At 46.7% G+C, this 15,240-nt stretch overlaps 1 protein-coding gene across 11 annotated transcripts in view; it reads left to right on the top strand.

The window, feature by feature from the left end:
• The window catches only part of LOC141935671 (NFU1 iron-sulfur cluster scaffold homolog, mitochondrial), a 102,419-nt gene that overhangs the window by 77,985 nt on the left and 9,194 nt on the right, over positions 1-15,240 (top strand). For 6 of the 11 annotated variants that reach the window (XM_074852127.1, XM_074852112.1, XM_074852111.1 and 3 more), the window contains one exon: positions 553-6,849. The exons of 1 other annotated variant lie outside the window; for it this stretch is intronic. In XM_074852127.1, the coding sequence (XP_074708228.1) occupies positions 553-1,712 (1,160 nt within the window). In that variant the 3' untranslated portion in view covers positions 1,713-6,849. Of the gene's footprint in view, positions 1-552; positions 6,850-9,109; positions 9,187-11,204; positions 11,312-14,517; positions 14,654-15,240 lie in introns of those variants that run through there. 4 more of the 11 variants (XM_074852124.1, XM_074852123.1, XM_074852125.1 and 1 more) reach the window with 4 other exon arrangements.

Here is a 15,240-nt window from a genome sequence, read left to right as displayed (position 1 = left end):
GGACATCCCTGTGTATTTTACATGCCTGACTGTAATTCCACGTATCCGTGGGATGGCTTACAGAAATAGAGGCTGTGCCGAGCTACAGATCTGCTTGTAGGGAGTCAATAAGTAACAGCACAGAATGAAATGACAAAACTTGTCTGTTTGCTGGAGCTTCACTCCGGGCAGCAGTGTCACAAAGTGAAAAACCTCTGATGGTGGTCGTCGTCACGGGGGGCAGAGGAAACCTGGTGGAATGGCGCTGAGAGAGTGCTGGGTGTGCCCATTTGTGTGTCAAACATCTTCCATCTCTTTCTGAAAACTGGTACTTGTGGTGTCCCCGAGCTGTGAGGCAGTGCCGAGTTGTGTGTCAGTTTGTGTGTTGTAAATACCTTCCCTGGTGTTTTTTATTTTCTTTTACTTGCCCTCCCTCTCCTTCCCATTTTCCATGTGTGATGGTGGTTTAAATCTGAACGGCATGACATTTCTTGTGTAAGAAGTATCCTTCATTCATGTTTATGACTAAAGAGATGGAGCTTGTTCAGTAACACTCTTCCCTTGCATTTTTAGGTCTGCAGAGGGATCCGGCCCTATTCCCTGTTGTAGCTCTTGAACTCTGTAAAGGACCTTCTGGCAGTGATGGACTTGCTTTGTATAAGGGTCAGTCTGAGATAATGGAAGTGAAAATGCAGCCCAACTCGGAGTCAGACTATTTAACAAGAGATGGTCCTTCAAGCAACAGCTCCTTCTACAGCAGCGAAGGAGAGGGGACAGACCATGAAGGAGATATTTTGGATTGCAGCGGGTCCAGGCCTTTACTGATGGATTCGGAAGAGGAGGAGGATACCTGCAAGCTGTGCACAGGGTTCCTGCAGTCTGCGCCCAGGGAAAGACATGAGGCCTCCAAAGAAGATCCCCACTCCCAGTCTTCCCAGACTAGAGCAGGGGAGATGCTGTTCCCTGCCTTCCAGTCGCACACCGGGGAGGTTTTTAACGAACCGGATGTTTTTGCCACGGCTCCTTTTCGAAGCTCGAGAAAAGTGCCTGATGAGGTGGATGTCTTTACCAAAGCTCCTTTTATCTCCAAGGGTAATGTGGCTCTTAGACATCCAGAAGAAGCAGATGTATTTCTGAGAGCCCCTTTCACTAAAAAGAAAAGCATGGAAGAGTTGACTTCGCACAGTATGTCTAAGGAACTGTTCGCACCGTCCATTTTCTTAAGTCAAGGAGGTGATGTCCAACACAGAGCTAACCAGCTGTTCCCAAGCATGGATTCGGCGATGCGTGGGTCCACGGCCTCGGCGAGATCTCAGTATTCCTCTGCTGGGTTTACACAGCCAAGCAATCTTCATCCCTCTTCTGTAAGAGCCGTGGAGACCCAGGACAACCCCCCTTCGAAAGGTGTGCTGCAGGAGCAGGGTGGCATTGCTGGTGAGAGGAACCAAGGAGGACCCGCGCTGCCCCAGGAAGGCGTGCTGGGCTCCGTGGTTAACAAGCCTTTCCGTCCACAATCCTTGTCAAAATATTCCCGTCACTACAGTCCAGAAGATGGGCAGGGTCTCGAAGTCAAGCCCATAGCTGCTTACAAAGTGGTTTCTCAGACCAACAGACAGGCGATAGCAGGATCTGTCTCTGTTGCCCCTCTGTCTTCCAGGACTACAGAGCTCTCCGGCGGGGATCCGTTTGCTTCAGCACCCTTTCCTTCCAAAGCAGGAAAGCAAAAGCCTTAATCTGCTGTGAGCTGGGAGGTGTGCTTCTCGTAGGACCACCTCTCACAGGACCTTGAACCTCTTAGTTGAAATGAATGACATAGCAATATATATATATAAAAAATAATTATTATTTTTTGGTCAGAACTCTATTTGCAGTGATATATAGTTGAACCATTTTAAGTTATGTTAGTTAGTCTGAATGCCTGGCTCTCAGGATCTTCATATCCTTTTCAGTTGCTTCTTACCTCCCTGCTCTCACTGTCTTTCCCCCCATTTATTTTTTAGATGCTTTTCCAAACCAGTAATATTCCGTATTTTCTGGTCCTGGCTAGGGAAATGCATTATAAGACGAATGAAAAGGTTTCTTAATTACAGAGTAAGTCAAGCGGGACTTGCTAGTGCTCTGGAAAGAGATTTCCCAGGTTAAAGGGTTACTGCGCCTTCTTTCGTGTCGGTGGGGGCTTGTGGAAGAGAGCAGGGTCGTACGTTCCTGCTGCAATGGCAAACGTGGCAGCCGTGGCTCCTGCGATCGTCGTCTGCGTTGGTGGGTGACGCGCACACCGAGCGAGAGCCGTGCCATCGCACGGGCAGCATCGCTTTGCTCGCTGTGACAGGTAACATGGGGAAGTGCTTCTGCCCGGGGGCCTGTGCCAGAGCCCGGAGGAGTTGGTGGAAGGACTCACAGTGCCTTCAGTCCCTCGTCTTCTAAACTCTCAGATGCACGAACTTCAGCAAAGCAATCTGTCAGGCTGTTACTATTGCTGTTGTTTGGAAAATGGAATGATCAGGCAAAGCTTTAGTTTTACATATGTATTTCCTGTCTGGTTTATGCCAAAGTGTAGGACCCAGAAATTTGCTTATGGTGTTGTGAAGGAGAGAGCCGCGCATTTTTACAGTATTAAAAATAAGCCTTACGAAAAAAATTATTATGCAAACAACTCGATAGATGTCCTGATCTATAAATACCTCTTTTGGTGTAATTCAGCATTGGCTGCAATCCGGTGAGACTGATTTATACTGTCTATAGTATAGTGACTTTATATTTGTAAATTCTGCCTTTTTTGTTTTCCTGTAGATCAAGGATGAACCTAAACAAAATGCATTCACACTCCTTTGGTAACGTTTGCTCTACTTCCAAAATACTGTGCTTTCTACCATATTCCCGCAGGAAAAAGAGCATCTTGTTGTTTGTTCAGTCATTGATGTGGTGAATCCCAAGATAGTGTTTGGAGGAAAAATCGCCTGGGCTGGCAGCTGGGCAGAAACAAAGCAGGCTTTGCTCCCCTCTCTTTTCAGTAATATAAGACAGAGGTAAGAGTGAAACCTCCCGTCTTTATTTTGCAAAATGCCTGGTTGCATAAGTTGTCTTGGATCTGCTGTTTTTGGCCCGTAAAGGCTATTTGTAAGCGTGGACTGGCTTTCAAAATATCCAGTTATAGGAACTCTTCAGGCTCAAAGTCGCTGACGAATCTTTGTGGTGCAGTAATCCTTCCTCCTAACAGGTGTTGCTGCAGAATGTCTCCCAAGAAAAAAATTTGGTGGTTTTAAGGACTTGACATCTATGGAAAAAATCCCCATTGACTCCAGTAGCGTCTGGCCAAGTCTCTGAAGAGCCTTGTGGTGGCCATTTCCAAAGGGAGTTTGTTCATTATCATGTGAGCTGGAGCATGGTGCTGAGGGTAAAGGACATATTTTGTGTTTGGGGGTTTCCCACAAGTGGCTTTGAGATCTTTGTGCGTTTGCAGGGGACTTGGAGCAATGGGTAGGTTGCTGAGATCAGGACTGGCCATATGTGGAGCAGGTGCCTGCTCTGCCTGCTTTCTGATGTGTTTGTACTCAGAGAGAAAGTACTGCGAGTGCTGTCACTCATGAGAGGGGAGGATCAGCCGTAGCTCCTCCTAAGTCACTGGGATTGCACCTGGGAGAGCTTCTGCGGCTGCAAATAGATGTCAGTCTAGTTTTGTGGGGGGAAAAAAACCCGAGACCACCTGCGGTACGTAGCTTTGTCCAATGTCCAAATAATAAGTGTTAAAGGAATGCAACAGGCTTATTAAAGATGCATGTGAAAGCTGCTCAAACCCAGCAGAACATTGCCCGGTCCGGGGCTGGCTCGCTGCTGACTTTAGGGCCAGCAGCGTAAGGGGAGGATGGATGGAAAAACCCTGAATGCCAGGAGCTGACTAGCGAAGCATCTGCAAATAGGAGTCACTGCCTGCTCCGGGTTTCCTTTCCCCTCCCTGAATTCAGTTTCCCTCCAAAATATCTCCACTTGCAACAGATGAGCCAAATGTTCTGCTGGACGTGCTCGGCGTGGGGATTGCCTGGAAGGGAGAAGCTTGGGTTGAGGTCTCAAAGCCCTGGGGTGGGGATGGACAATACTTGAAAGCAGGGAGGTTATGTTGGCTTGCACAGCCCAGCTGCTGGCAAATAGTGACTTGCCAAGCCCAGGTCAGGTCGTGTTGTGTGGAGCTGGAAACCTTCTGCCCTGTTCTGCTACGCTTGGAGTTAAGTAATATTGGTGCATACTGGTGGTTTAGGTTTTTTTCTGTCCTCTGTCACCTCTTGAAAACAGAAGTACTGTAAAGAAATTTCTGGATTTCCCTTGAGATGTTTCTTCAGCAAAACTGAGGCTGTTGCTTATTGTTGTCGTTTTCTGTTTAAATATATACCCAAAAGGCGGTTGTTGGTTTTGTTTTAAATATATACCCCCCCCTAAATCAGTTGTTGTTGGATTGGATCAGTGAGAGATGCCAAGAATGACTGTGACAGCAAACTGTGAATTCAAGGGATACCAAGGAGACTGAGCGTCGAGGGCCCAGATTTGCTTCAGCACGCAGCCTGTGTCACGGCCGTGCGTGCAGCCAGGAGGCTGAATTTGGCCTCGAGCTGTTAAATTCGCTCGGGAAGCTGCTGGAAAGGGAGGTCAGGCCTTGGCAGCGCTGGGATGAATCTGTGGGACAGGGAGGTGCTTTGCTGGAGCGAGCGAGTGCGTATAAATAAGATGTATGTTCAAGGTGTTACCTCTGCTAACTGGATTCAGGTTCTCCTTCCTTTCCTTCATTTTTACTTGAAAAATTGCTTTTGGGTAATTCTGTGAAACTTCCTTCAACGCCACATCCAGGTCTCACTGAGCTGATGCTGGTGAAGCATTAGCCTGTTCCCCTTCACGCTCGGACCGGAGCCCCTCGCGTGCGTGTTCGCGTCGGCGAGGTGGAGATGAGCTGCCTGTGGTTCAGACCTTGCTGTCCTGCACTGCCAGCCAAGGGAGAAAGGGAAAATGCACCGAGGCACAGCGAGCTGTGGGGGCTTGTTTACAGCCCTGATTCAGGTCGGGTCAGGCTGAATTTCCAGCTAGCATTTTGGCAGCTTTTATGTTCTTCAAGCACTTTACACAAAGAGCAAGCTAAGGGTGCCCCAGAAGCTAATGATCCTGCCAGCATACATCCAGTGCTTAAATGGTTTTAAATCTCTTTTGGGGGGTTGAGGCAGCTTGTTTGTATCTCTGCATGTGACCTATAAAGTAATGGGACTTTTGGTTATGGTCAGAAAACTGTATTTCAATGCCTGTTAGTCTGATATCCTTTGCATTTCCAGCTTGTGTTCCTCCTAATCCTGCACTGCCAGTACTGCAGCTTCAGCGTGATTGATTGTAAGTGGAATTTCATTTCCATAGTCTCTGAAGCTTACTGTTTTTAATGAATGTGGAACAATAATGCTAATTGTTTTCTTTCCTACACAACCAGTGATCTTAGTGAAATAAGACCGGTACGGCCTCAATGCAGCTTTTTGAAGTCAGTTTTCTGAACAGAACCACTGGTTTCATCTTTTTTTAAAGCTGTAGTAAATCCTGTTAACTGCCCTGGGTCCTCATGCCCAGCAAGAGGGCCGCAGTTATCGCCGCAGTCCTGCGACAATCTTAGATTCGTGCTGCGAAAGGGACTGGTTCTTACCCATTGCCAACTTCAGCTTGAATGCACTTAAAGTCTCTCTTCAAAGTGATTAATCAGTTTCTGCATTAAAAAAAAAAAAAAAAAAGCAGTTGCTTGGCTCTCTGTGCCTCACTGCCATGACGTTTATACAGCGCGTGTCACGGGACCAGCTGCCGTGGTGGTAACCTGTGCGTTCCGCAGCCTGCTGCAGTATTTTTGGGATTTTCCCCGTATCTCCTCTCCCTTCCAGCCAGCTCAGCACTAGTCAGACGTGGTGTTCAGTTTACAGCCTTAGTCTCCTGAAGCCAGCGCCCACTCAATCTGTAATGCACACTATGCATGGAGCACACGGGCGACGTTAACAGCAAACCCACGTAAGCAGTCGTGACACACAGCGCCTGAAGCGTGTCTTCAGTGGGACTTAAAGCAAGACTGAGCGAGATCTCTTTAATTGCTGAACTCTTAATCACTCCAAAGTGGTAATCGGTTACTTTAACTCAGCTTCCACCAAAGACTCTTGTGTTGGGGAGTTGAATTTTTGCGGTTGTTTGTTTTTTTTTCCTCATGGTGTTAAATCAAGGCCTTTCAGTACATGGAAAGACTCCAAAGCATTTTTACAGTAGTATCTTGACAGTGAAATCTTGTTCCAGTTCTGAAACACATTCCTGAAACCTGATCAGCTGTGTTAGTGTTTCTAAAAATAAGCCACGGCCTGTAGTTCCCATTGTAGGTAGGGTAAATACCCTCACACTCACCTAGAAATACTCCCCTGTGAAGTTAGAGGGATAATGATGATCCCCTGTTCCCCGATCCCTCCCCTCCAAAGGGAGAACTTGCTTGCAGGGGTGGGGAGGGTCGGGGCTTGTTCATGGCCGGGAGCTCTGATGTAGGATGCAGCTGGCAGAGCATCACTTCACATCGAGTCCCCGGCAGTGAAAAACTCCCCTTGTTTCTGCACGGAGCGGGAAGCCGGAGCTGGAGACATCCATGGTCTCCGCTAACTGTGACAAACAATCTGTGACTCATGTCCTAAGAGCAGTGTTTCGTTTGCACCGCACTCTTAATAAGGTGATTCTTGGCGGTCTTGGAAGTACCTCTGACTTGCAGATTTGATGGAGTCAAGTTTTGCACTCCGGGTGTGATCATCTGTGTTTCTGGTAATCATGAAGAAATGTTCGAGTTGTAAACTTATGTACATTTTATTAAAACTGTATCTGATTACAATACATCTTCTCTGCTGTGCATTCCTTCTCCCCTCCCTATGCAAAATATTTTTGCTGGATATAAAGAATCTGGATTTTAATGAGTTTTTCCTCCTGAGGTACTGACCTCTGTCTGTCCCTACTATTTTATCTGGCAGTTGGAAAGTCGAACTGATCTCACTGCTTTAAGCAGTGGATACTCCCGTTTACTGGAGAGAAACCTTCATGTCTAGGGCGGTGCTACAAGACAGCGCAGAGCTATTGAGCCTTCCTTGCAAACCCGGGAGCTGCTGCTGCAAGAGAAGAAGTGCAGGATGAACCCATCCCCGAAGAGGATCCACCATCTGCAAGCGAAATGGTCCGTGACCGCTCGCTGCCATGCACATGTGTTGGGAGGAAACATGGGGGTAACCCAGAATGGGTTTTGGCACAAAGCTCGGGGAAAACGTGCTTTCTTCGCTGGATAAAAAACTGGCTGGATGGCCGGACCCAAAGAGTTGTGGTGAATGGAGTTAAATCCAGTTGGTGGCCAGTCACGAGTAGTGTCCCCCAGGGCTCGGTTTTGGGGCCACTCCTGTTTAACATCTTTATTGATGATCTAGACAAGGGGATCGAGTGCACCCTCAGTCAGTTTGCAGACGACACCGAGTTGGGTGGGAGTGTTGATCTGGTCGAGGGTAGGGAAGCTCTGCAGAGAGACCTGGCCAGGCTGGAGCGATGGGCTGAGGCCAACTGGGGGAGTTTCACTAAGGCCAAAGGCCGGGTGCTGCCCTTGGGCCACAACAACCCCCAGCAGCGCTACAGGCCTGGGGAGGAGTGGCTGGAGAGCTGCCAGTCAGAGAGGGACCTGGGGAGGTGATTGACAGCCGGCTGAACAGGAGCCAGCAGTGTGCCCAGGTGGCCAAGAAGGCCAATGGCATCCTGGCTTGTATCAGCACTAGCGTGGCCAGCAGGGACAGGGAAGGGATCTGACCCCTGGACTCAGCACTGGTGAGGCCGCCCCTCGATGAGTGGGTTCAGTTTTGGGCCCCTCACTACAAAAAGGCCCTTGAATGGCTCGAGCGTGTCCAGAGAAGGGCAACGGAGCTGGTGCAGGGTCTGGAGCACAGGTCTGATGGGGAGCGGCTGAGGGAACTGGGGGGGTTTAGTCTGGAGAAGAGGAGGCTGAGGGGAGACCTCCTGGCCCCCTCCAACTCCCTGAAAGGAGGGTGCAGAGAGGGGGGAGGAGTCTCTTGAGCCAAGGAACCAGCGCCAGGCCAAGAGGGAATGGCCTCAAGCTGCGCCAGGGCAGGGTCAGACTGGCTCTTAGGAAGGATTTCTTTGCAGAAGGGGCTGTTGGGCGTTGGAATGGGCTGCCCAGGGCAGGGGGGGAGTCCCCATCCCTGGAGGGGTTGAAGAGTCGGGTTGAGCCAGCGCTGAGGGATCTGGTGGAGTTGGGAACGGTCAGGGTGAGGTTCATGGTTGGACTGGAGGAGCTTCAAGGGCTTTTCCAACCCAGATGATTCTGTGATTCTGTGAGCGCAGCTGCGTGCCAAGGCAGAGTGCATCTAGCAAGGAATGACTGAACTGCAGGGCTGAAAGTTTGTTTAAAGAACTTTGTTGGATTTTTAGGTTGTGTTAGTTAACTGTAGGAGAATAAGCAGGTGTGATCAGCCTAATGTAAGTGACTTTCTGGTCCAAAATCATCAGGACTATAATCATACTGAGGGGGGCAGGCAACCATGGCCCAGACATGAACTGGAACCTCTTCATCTTGCTGAAATTGCAAGTGTGTCTCCTTCCTCCCCAGGGAGACTCTTCCTCCTCTTGTTCCTCCTGCAACAGCCCTGAATGGTGGCAGCTGCCATCTGCAAAATCGAGAGCTTCCCTCTCCAATATATTTTGATCAAAACCACCCCGTCACCTCTAGCTTTATCTGCACCCCCCAATCTCTGGAAGGTTACTGAGCTAAATTTGCAATTTCTTGATGGCTTGTGAGACTTGTCAGGGGGGAGTTTTTTGTGTGTTACTGGTCTCTGGTGAACTGGTCTGGAGGGTCTGGTTTAAGCGCTGTGTGTGGTAACCGAGGCTGCTCCTCCCAGGGACTGGGAAGGTAAGAGGAAAGTAGCTGTTTAAAAAAAAATAAAGTGTTCCCTGTGTTTGGGGGTGTTGCTTTGGTTTTATTTCTATATTATATTTTTAGCAATTTCTAGCCATCCCCTGGGCGGCCGGGCCTCCTCCGCTCCGTTCCCGCCAAGCGCCGCCAGGGGCCGCCGCCGCGCCTCGGGCGGGGCGGGAACGGGGCGGGGCGGCCGCGGCCCTGAGGAGCGCCAAGATGGCGGCTGCGCGGTGGCTCAGCGCGGCTGCGGGGCTGGGCGGCCGGTAGGTGACGGCTGGGCTCCCTTAGCTCCTGGCGGCCCCGGCCCGGAGGAGGGAGCCCGGCTTTTTCCCCGGAGGGGTTCCCTCTCGCCCCTTCCCTGCGCGGCTGGAGGGGGGCGGCCGCGTCGCAACGAGCGGCACCGCGACCTCCCGGGCTGCGCCAGACTCTCCTCGCTCTTTCCCTTTTCCTTCCCCGCTGCAGCGGGCTGAACGAGGGTGAAGTTATTTCTTCCTTCTCCTCGCTACAGGCGGGCAGCGAGAGGCTGTTTCTTCCCCCAGCCCCGTTACAACAGCGAGGCGGTAATTTCCCCCCACACGCAGGTGCTGAGGGCCTTCCCTTGAGGGACTGTTCACCCCCCCACGCACATAGGTGTGAGTAATGAGGGGGAATTTCCCCAACATATGCTCAGGACCGTGCAACGAGGAGTAATTCCCCCTGCCCCCCATGTGCACAGGATCATGCAGAGAGGGGCAGTTACCTGCCCCACATATTTATACTTGGGTCCAAACAATAAGGGGAAATTCCTCCCCCCCCCCCCCCCCCAAGTTGCTAATGCAATAAGGGGAAATTCAAAGGACGGTGTGGCTCACCTCCTACCTTGTGGACTGTATTCCCCAAAACTAAAGGGAGAAAGAACTTTTTTATTGGGGGAGCTTCCTCACACATCCCTCTGTGGTCTACTTGTTACCATGACCACAAAAGTAAGAAAATAACATGATTTTAGACCTTTTCTGTGTTCATGTCTCCCTCTCTCGCAGCTGGGAGGTCCATTTCATGAGAGTGAGCTTTTCTCCTGTCCCACGTGTGAGGAATCTGGGCCTAGGTGTAGTGCTTGTGTGCTCATTTATGACCCCAGAGGGAATCAGCCTCCTCTCTTAATAACAGCTCCTGCAGATGTAATTTATTTAGTTTACCTGCTCTCCCCTCTCAGTACCTGATGAGGAGAGAAACCAGATAATAATTAATGCTCTGTACGTAATACTTATCTGTGACATGAGGTGGGTTTTGGTTTCATTTTCTGATTTTCACTTTGCTCTGAAATACCAGGTTGCTGTTGGCCGTGCATACGGTCACAGAAATCAGTTGTGCGTTTACGCTCTTGAAAGATAGGCCTGTGAGTCCATCGCTCTGCCTTGCTTTTTCTCTTAATGTTTTGTTTGCTTTTTCCCTTCTGCTCTCCCCTCTTTTAGCTTCAGCTGAGCAGCTGACACCACCCTTATTTTGAGTGCTAGTGCGAGTTTATGTGGCCAGGATGGAGCAGGGCCTCTGTAACTGCTCTGGTTTAATTCTGGAACAGTACTTGTACGGGAACATACTGAATTTCTTTATTGCCCAAAGGGAAGAAATACATAGAGATGGACAGGGGTGAGGTATGGCTTGGTACATGGAGCTAACAGAATTTTTATGTTTTATCTAAACGTTGTCCTGGTATTTTTTTCTTACAAGAATTGCTTGTGTAAGAGTAGCCATTGCATTACCTTTTTAGCCTGTCTTTTATTTTCTAAGAGTCATATAGGGGAGTCTTATGTTTGACCAGCTAAACCCACAGAATACAGGAGTCAATTCTGGCCTTGATTTGGCCTCAGGTGCTTGGGGTTGGATTCATCTCAACTGTCTGTTGTCTTCTGAAAATTAGGTACTTAGTCCAAGCTAGATTTCCAGGTGCTCACTACTGTCAAAAGGAAGACGAAAAGCTCCCTTAGGGTGATTTATCCTCTTTTGTTGTAAGTAAGTAGGGTGGTTTACCTGTTTGTAGCAACTGTAAAGGAGTGTAGATTAATTTTTTAGGTGACTAAAATTGGAGAGTTATGTCTGTTTTGTTATGAAATGAGAGGGAACACTGAAAAGGGGAAAAAGTAAGGTATGTTTTGTGATCTAGGCTGTGAGCTTGCTACAGTACCTGAGAGGTTTAAGGCAGGTGTGTGTCTTGCTGAGTTCTGGGGTTGCTAGAAACATGTGAAATACTCTTGGAGTGCAAACTTGTAATTTGGAAATTGTTAGTGAAATGATTTTTCTCTAGGTTCTGTCGCACGATGTTAAAAGATCGTAACTTGACAACTCAACAGTCTTTCCACCAACTTGTGCAAAAGAAACCATTTCTTCCATCTGCAGTATGGCATAATGCAGGTAAATACTAGTTAAAAATGATTAGATGAGTGTGTTGAGAGTTTTTATGTATTGTGGTAATAATGAAAGCCTGCTCTTCTTCCTGAAATCTGAGTGTGATAACATTTCCTAGGTGGTTTTTAGTGAAGCGATAGTGCATTTGGACACCAGGGAGATGATGTGGATGGCTCACTACGTGCTTGATTATACATTTTTTTCCTGTATCATTTAGCTGCCAAGACTTACAGGGGGCTCTGTTAGTGTAAAATATTATTTGGGCTTTGCTGCACTTCTTAATTTAATTTCGATCTCGGTGTAAATGTATCCCTTGTGAAAGACTTTGTGTTGCCTTCTGTCCTGCTCCAGCTGCTGAGCTCTGCCAGATGAAATTGCAGAGCCTTTCATTCTTAGAGCTGCAATTTTTTTTTTGTTTAATTTTCCCCCTCTTGAACATGCATCCATGTATGGTGCATTAATGGCATTCTCCATTAATATTATCTGCAGCTTGGTGTTACCCTGGAAAAGCAATGTTTAAGATTTAGTTCGTTGTACCTACCATTTTTTTTAGGAGGCTGTAATGCTGAGAAAAGGAAAAAAAAACAAAAAAAAAATGTGAAACTTGCACCACAGAAAAGCATTTTGCTTTTGCACCTGCCTGAGGGATTTAGCTACTGCTCTCCAATGCTGCAGCAGAGTCTTAAGATAGAAAAATTCTGCAGGTGCCATTGCATGGAATTAGTCATAAAAGGAAATCTTACTTAGGTGAGTCTGCTCAGGCAGAAGTTTCTTTTTACTTCTGGTTTCAGAGAAGTCCAATCTCATCTGGTCCAACACCATTTTTTCCATTTCAGTTCTAATCAACAGGCAGACTCTGACGAGTAGACTTAGTATTACCTGCTTCTGCAGGTGTCCTACTAAAGTCGGCCTCTGTTTGGGATCTTCCTCTTACCTTGAGCAGATGCAGAACAGAATAATAAGCAGCTATACGCAGCGTTCCATAGAGGGTTGGAAGAAATCGTGTAGATATTTGATGTAAATACAGCCAGTACCAACTACTGAATAATAACTTCCAAGCAAGTTATTCACAGCTATGGAAAGAACTCTGCAGGCTGATTAATGACTGAAAAACCTGGTTTTAGGAAGGCAGATCTTCAACTGCAGAAGACCCTTTTAAAATACAAAGGCTAACCCACATGGACAACTTTTCTGAGAGCTGATGGAGCCAGTTGTGTTTTAGGGTATTAGAGGTGCTAGATGAACAATGTCGGGTAGCTGTTAGTGACCCATTGCTTTCAGAAAAACAGGCTGAGTGTACTCGGCTCACGCCAGCCCAATCCCCCGGTGTTGGTTATTTGTAAACTAGACGGTTACACTGGGTGTGATTTTGAATGCTGGCTGGAGCTGGAAGACGAGTTCTTCCATCCCCATGGATAAAGCTGACTAGTTGCTTGCTTTATCAGAATTATTCTTTTTATGTTAAAACTAAGTATTTCTGTCCTAAGTCTTTTTTCCTTTTAAAAAAAAAAAGAACCAAAAACCCCTGTAGTCTGTGCCTACTTTGCCATTGTGTATGTTCAAGTCAAAGGGGTTGTCACCACGACACACATGCAGTAACAATTTGGCAATTTATAAATAGTGTGATTTGTCATCTAATACTAGGGAGTCACGGGCAAAATGGCAGTTTATGAAAATGAAAATGTCACCTCCTCTTGCTGCTTTAAATCCCTCTATTGCATATTTTTTGAAGTTATGTGAGCTTGTTTCTCAAGTATAATTTATTTATAAATATTAGTTCCTAGAGGTTTTTGCTTTTAAAACGCATTTTTTCTTTCCTGAATTTTTGTATATCATTGTGTTATTTGATGTACAGGGAGAGTTAGAAAGAAGAAGAACTAGAAAAAAAATTAGAACATGGGAAACTGTTCCCTCACTGTTGTTCAGCTTCAGTGAGACATCAGGCATATGCTGCGTGGACATGTCTGCAAGAAAATACACTATTAAATGTACACCATTAAATGTAGAATACGAAATTTTAGTCCAGATCAGGTTTTTTTACACTATTCTAGTGAAAGAAAGACACTGCAAAAGGAACTTAAGTGAAAATTTATCTTTGAAACATCTTTACCAGTGAACCGTAAATAATTTTATTTTGAATTGTTTGGTCAGTTCAGTTTCTGGAAGATAAGCAATAGCTTACAGTAATTTTTCCCTCTGTGGAAAATATTTTAAGCAGGGTGTGGTTCACTGTAACTGCTGTTACACTTGTTTTTCTTTTTTTATAATCCTGAAAAATGATTCATAGAATCATCGAATACCAAGTCGGAAGGGGCCTCGGGGATCATCTGGGCCAACCTTTCTGGCAAGAGCCTGGTCTAGACAAGGAGGCCAGTCCCCTGTCCAGCTGTATCTTAAAAGTGCCCAATGTTGGGGAATCCACCACTTCCCTGGGGAGATTATCCCAGTGGCTGATTGTTCCCATTGAGAAAAATTTTCCTTCTGTGTCCAGTTGGAATCTCCCCAGGAGTAACTTGTGCCTGTTACCCCTTGTCTTTTCCACGTGACTGCTTGCAAAAAGGGAGTCTCCATCTTCTTTGTGACCACCCTTTAAACACTGGAACGTGGTGATAAGGTCTCCCCGGAGCCTTCTCTTCCCAAGGCTGAACAAACCCAGTTCTCTTGGCCTTTCCTCATGTGGCAGGCTGCCCAGTCCATGAGATAAAAACCAAACCCCATAAACCATGTGTATCTTCAAGAGAAGGTTAGTAATTCTGATAATGCTTTGAACAGGAAGTGATAATGCTGGAAGATGGACTAAACGGCGTTTGAAGATCGTAAAATAAAAAAACCCCTAAACACAACAGAGAAATGAAGGTTGCATCTCTCGGCCTCATGTAGAAAGTGAGGAGTTTGATGCTGTTGCAGTAGGATGCTTTTTAGTAAATAAAAGTTAGCAAAAGAAGCAAAGACGAGGTTCCATTTATCATCTTGTTCCCTGTGGGATAACATGCCTGTGTTTATCACTCTTCATGTCAGTCTGGAGGCTTCCATGGAACCCGTTGCATTGTGGTTTCGAAGTACCGTTGCTGCATGGGCTGCTGTTTGCTGTGGCACAGTGATCGCCCTGGTCTTGGCTTGCTAAGTAGTCAGGATCTTTGACTTTCATTTAAGCTACTTACGTTTGCTTACATTATTGTTCTTCTTTTCCTTTTTTTTTTTTAAATTTCCAGTAAGAGGCATGTTTATTCAAACTCAGGACACACCAAATCCAAATAGTTTGAAGTTTATTCCAGGCAAGGAAGTGCTGGAGTCAAGGACCATGGAGTTTTCCACACCAGCTGCAGCATTTTGCTCACCTTTAGCAAGGTATTTTTAAACACATCATCATTTGTTTGGGGGACCAATATGGGCTGCCTGTCTACAACTGATGTTTTTAAGCACAGCTTCTGATCGTTCTGTGTGCTCCTCCTTGTAACTCAGGCATAGCTTGGTTGGATTTAAGTTTTTAATGCTGCTTTACTTGTGTGTGTAACTAAAGCTGGGAAGATTGTCATTACTAAAGTAGTCTTTCTGTGTGTCTGTACTCCCCATGGCTGTATCGTAGCAGAATGTGTCAAGGCCTAGTTTATGCAACTGGATTGAGTAGTATTATAAATCAGTATTCTTGAACAGTTGCTGCATCACTGGTGAGACCTCTGGCCCTGATTTCACAAAATCATTCCCATCAGAACACTCTTAATTGAAGTAGTTACTTGGAAATCATGCAGCTCTGCAGAATTGGGAAATAGATGGCATAAGGAAGTAAATAGTCCCCACATACCACGAATTAAATGTAGTAGCTTGCCTGCTTTGGCAGCTGTTGGTGCTAACCGGAACTTCAAAGCCGACAGATTTTTCTTTCACAAAAGGCTTAGAATGTTTTGGTCAAAGGAAAGTCAGTTTGGGTCCATTCT

Source organism: Strix uralensis, chromosome 28 (genome assembly GCF_047716275.1).
Source record: "Strix uralensis isolate ZFMK-TIS-50842 chromosome 28, bStrUra1, whole genome shotgun sequence".
NCBI classification, from domain to species: domain Eukaryota; kingdom Metazoa; phylum Chordata; class Aves; order Strigiformes; family Strigidae; genus Strix; species Strix uralensis.
This window is presented reverse-complemented; position numbering and strand designations above follow the sequence as displayed.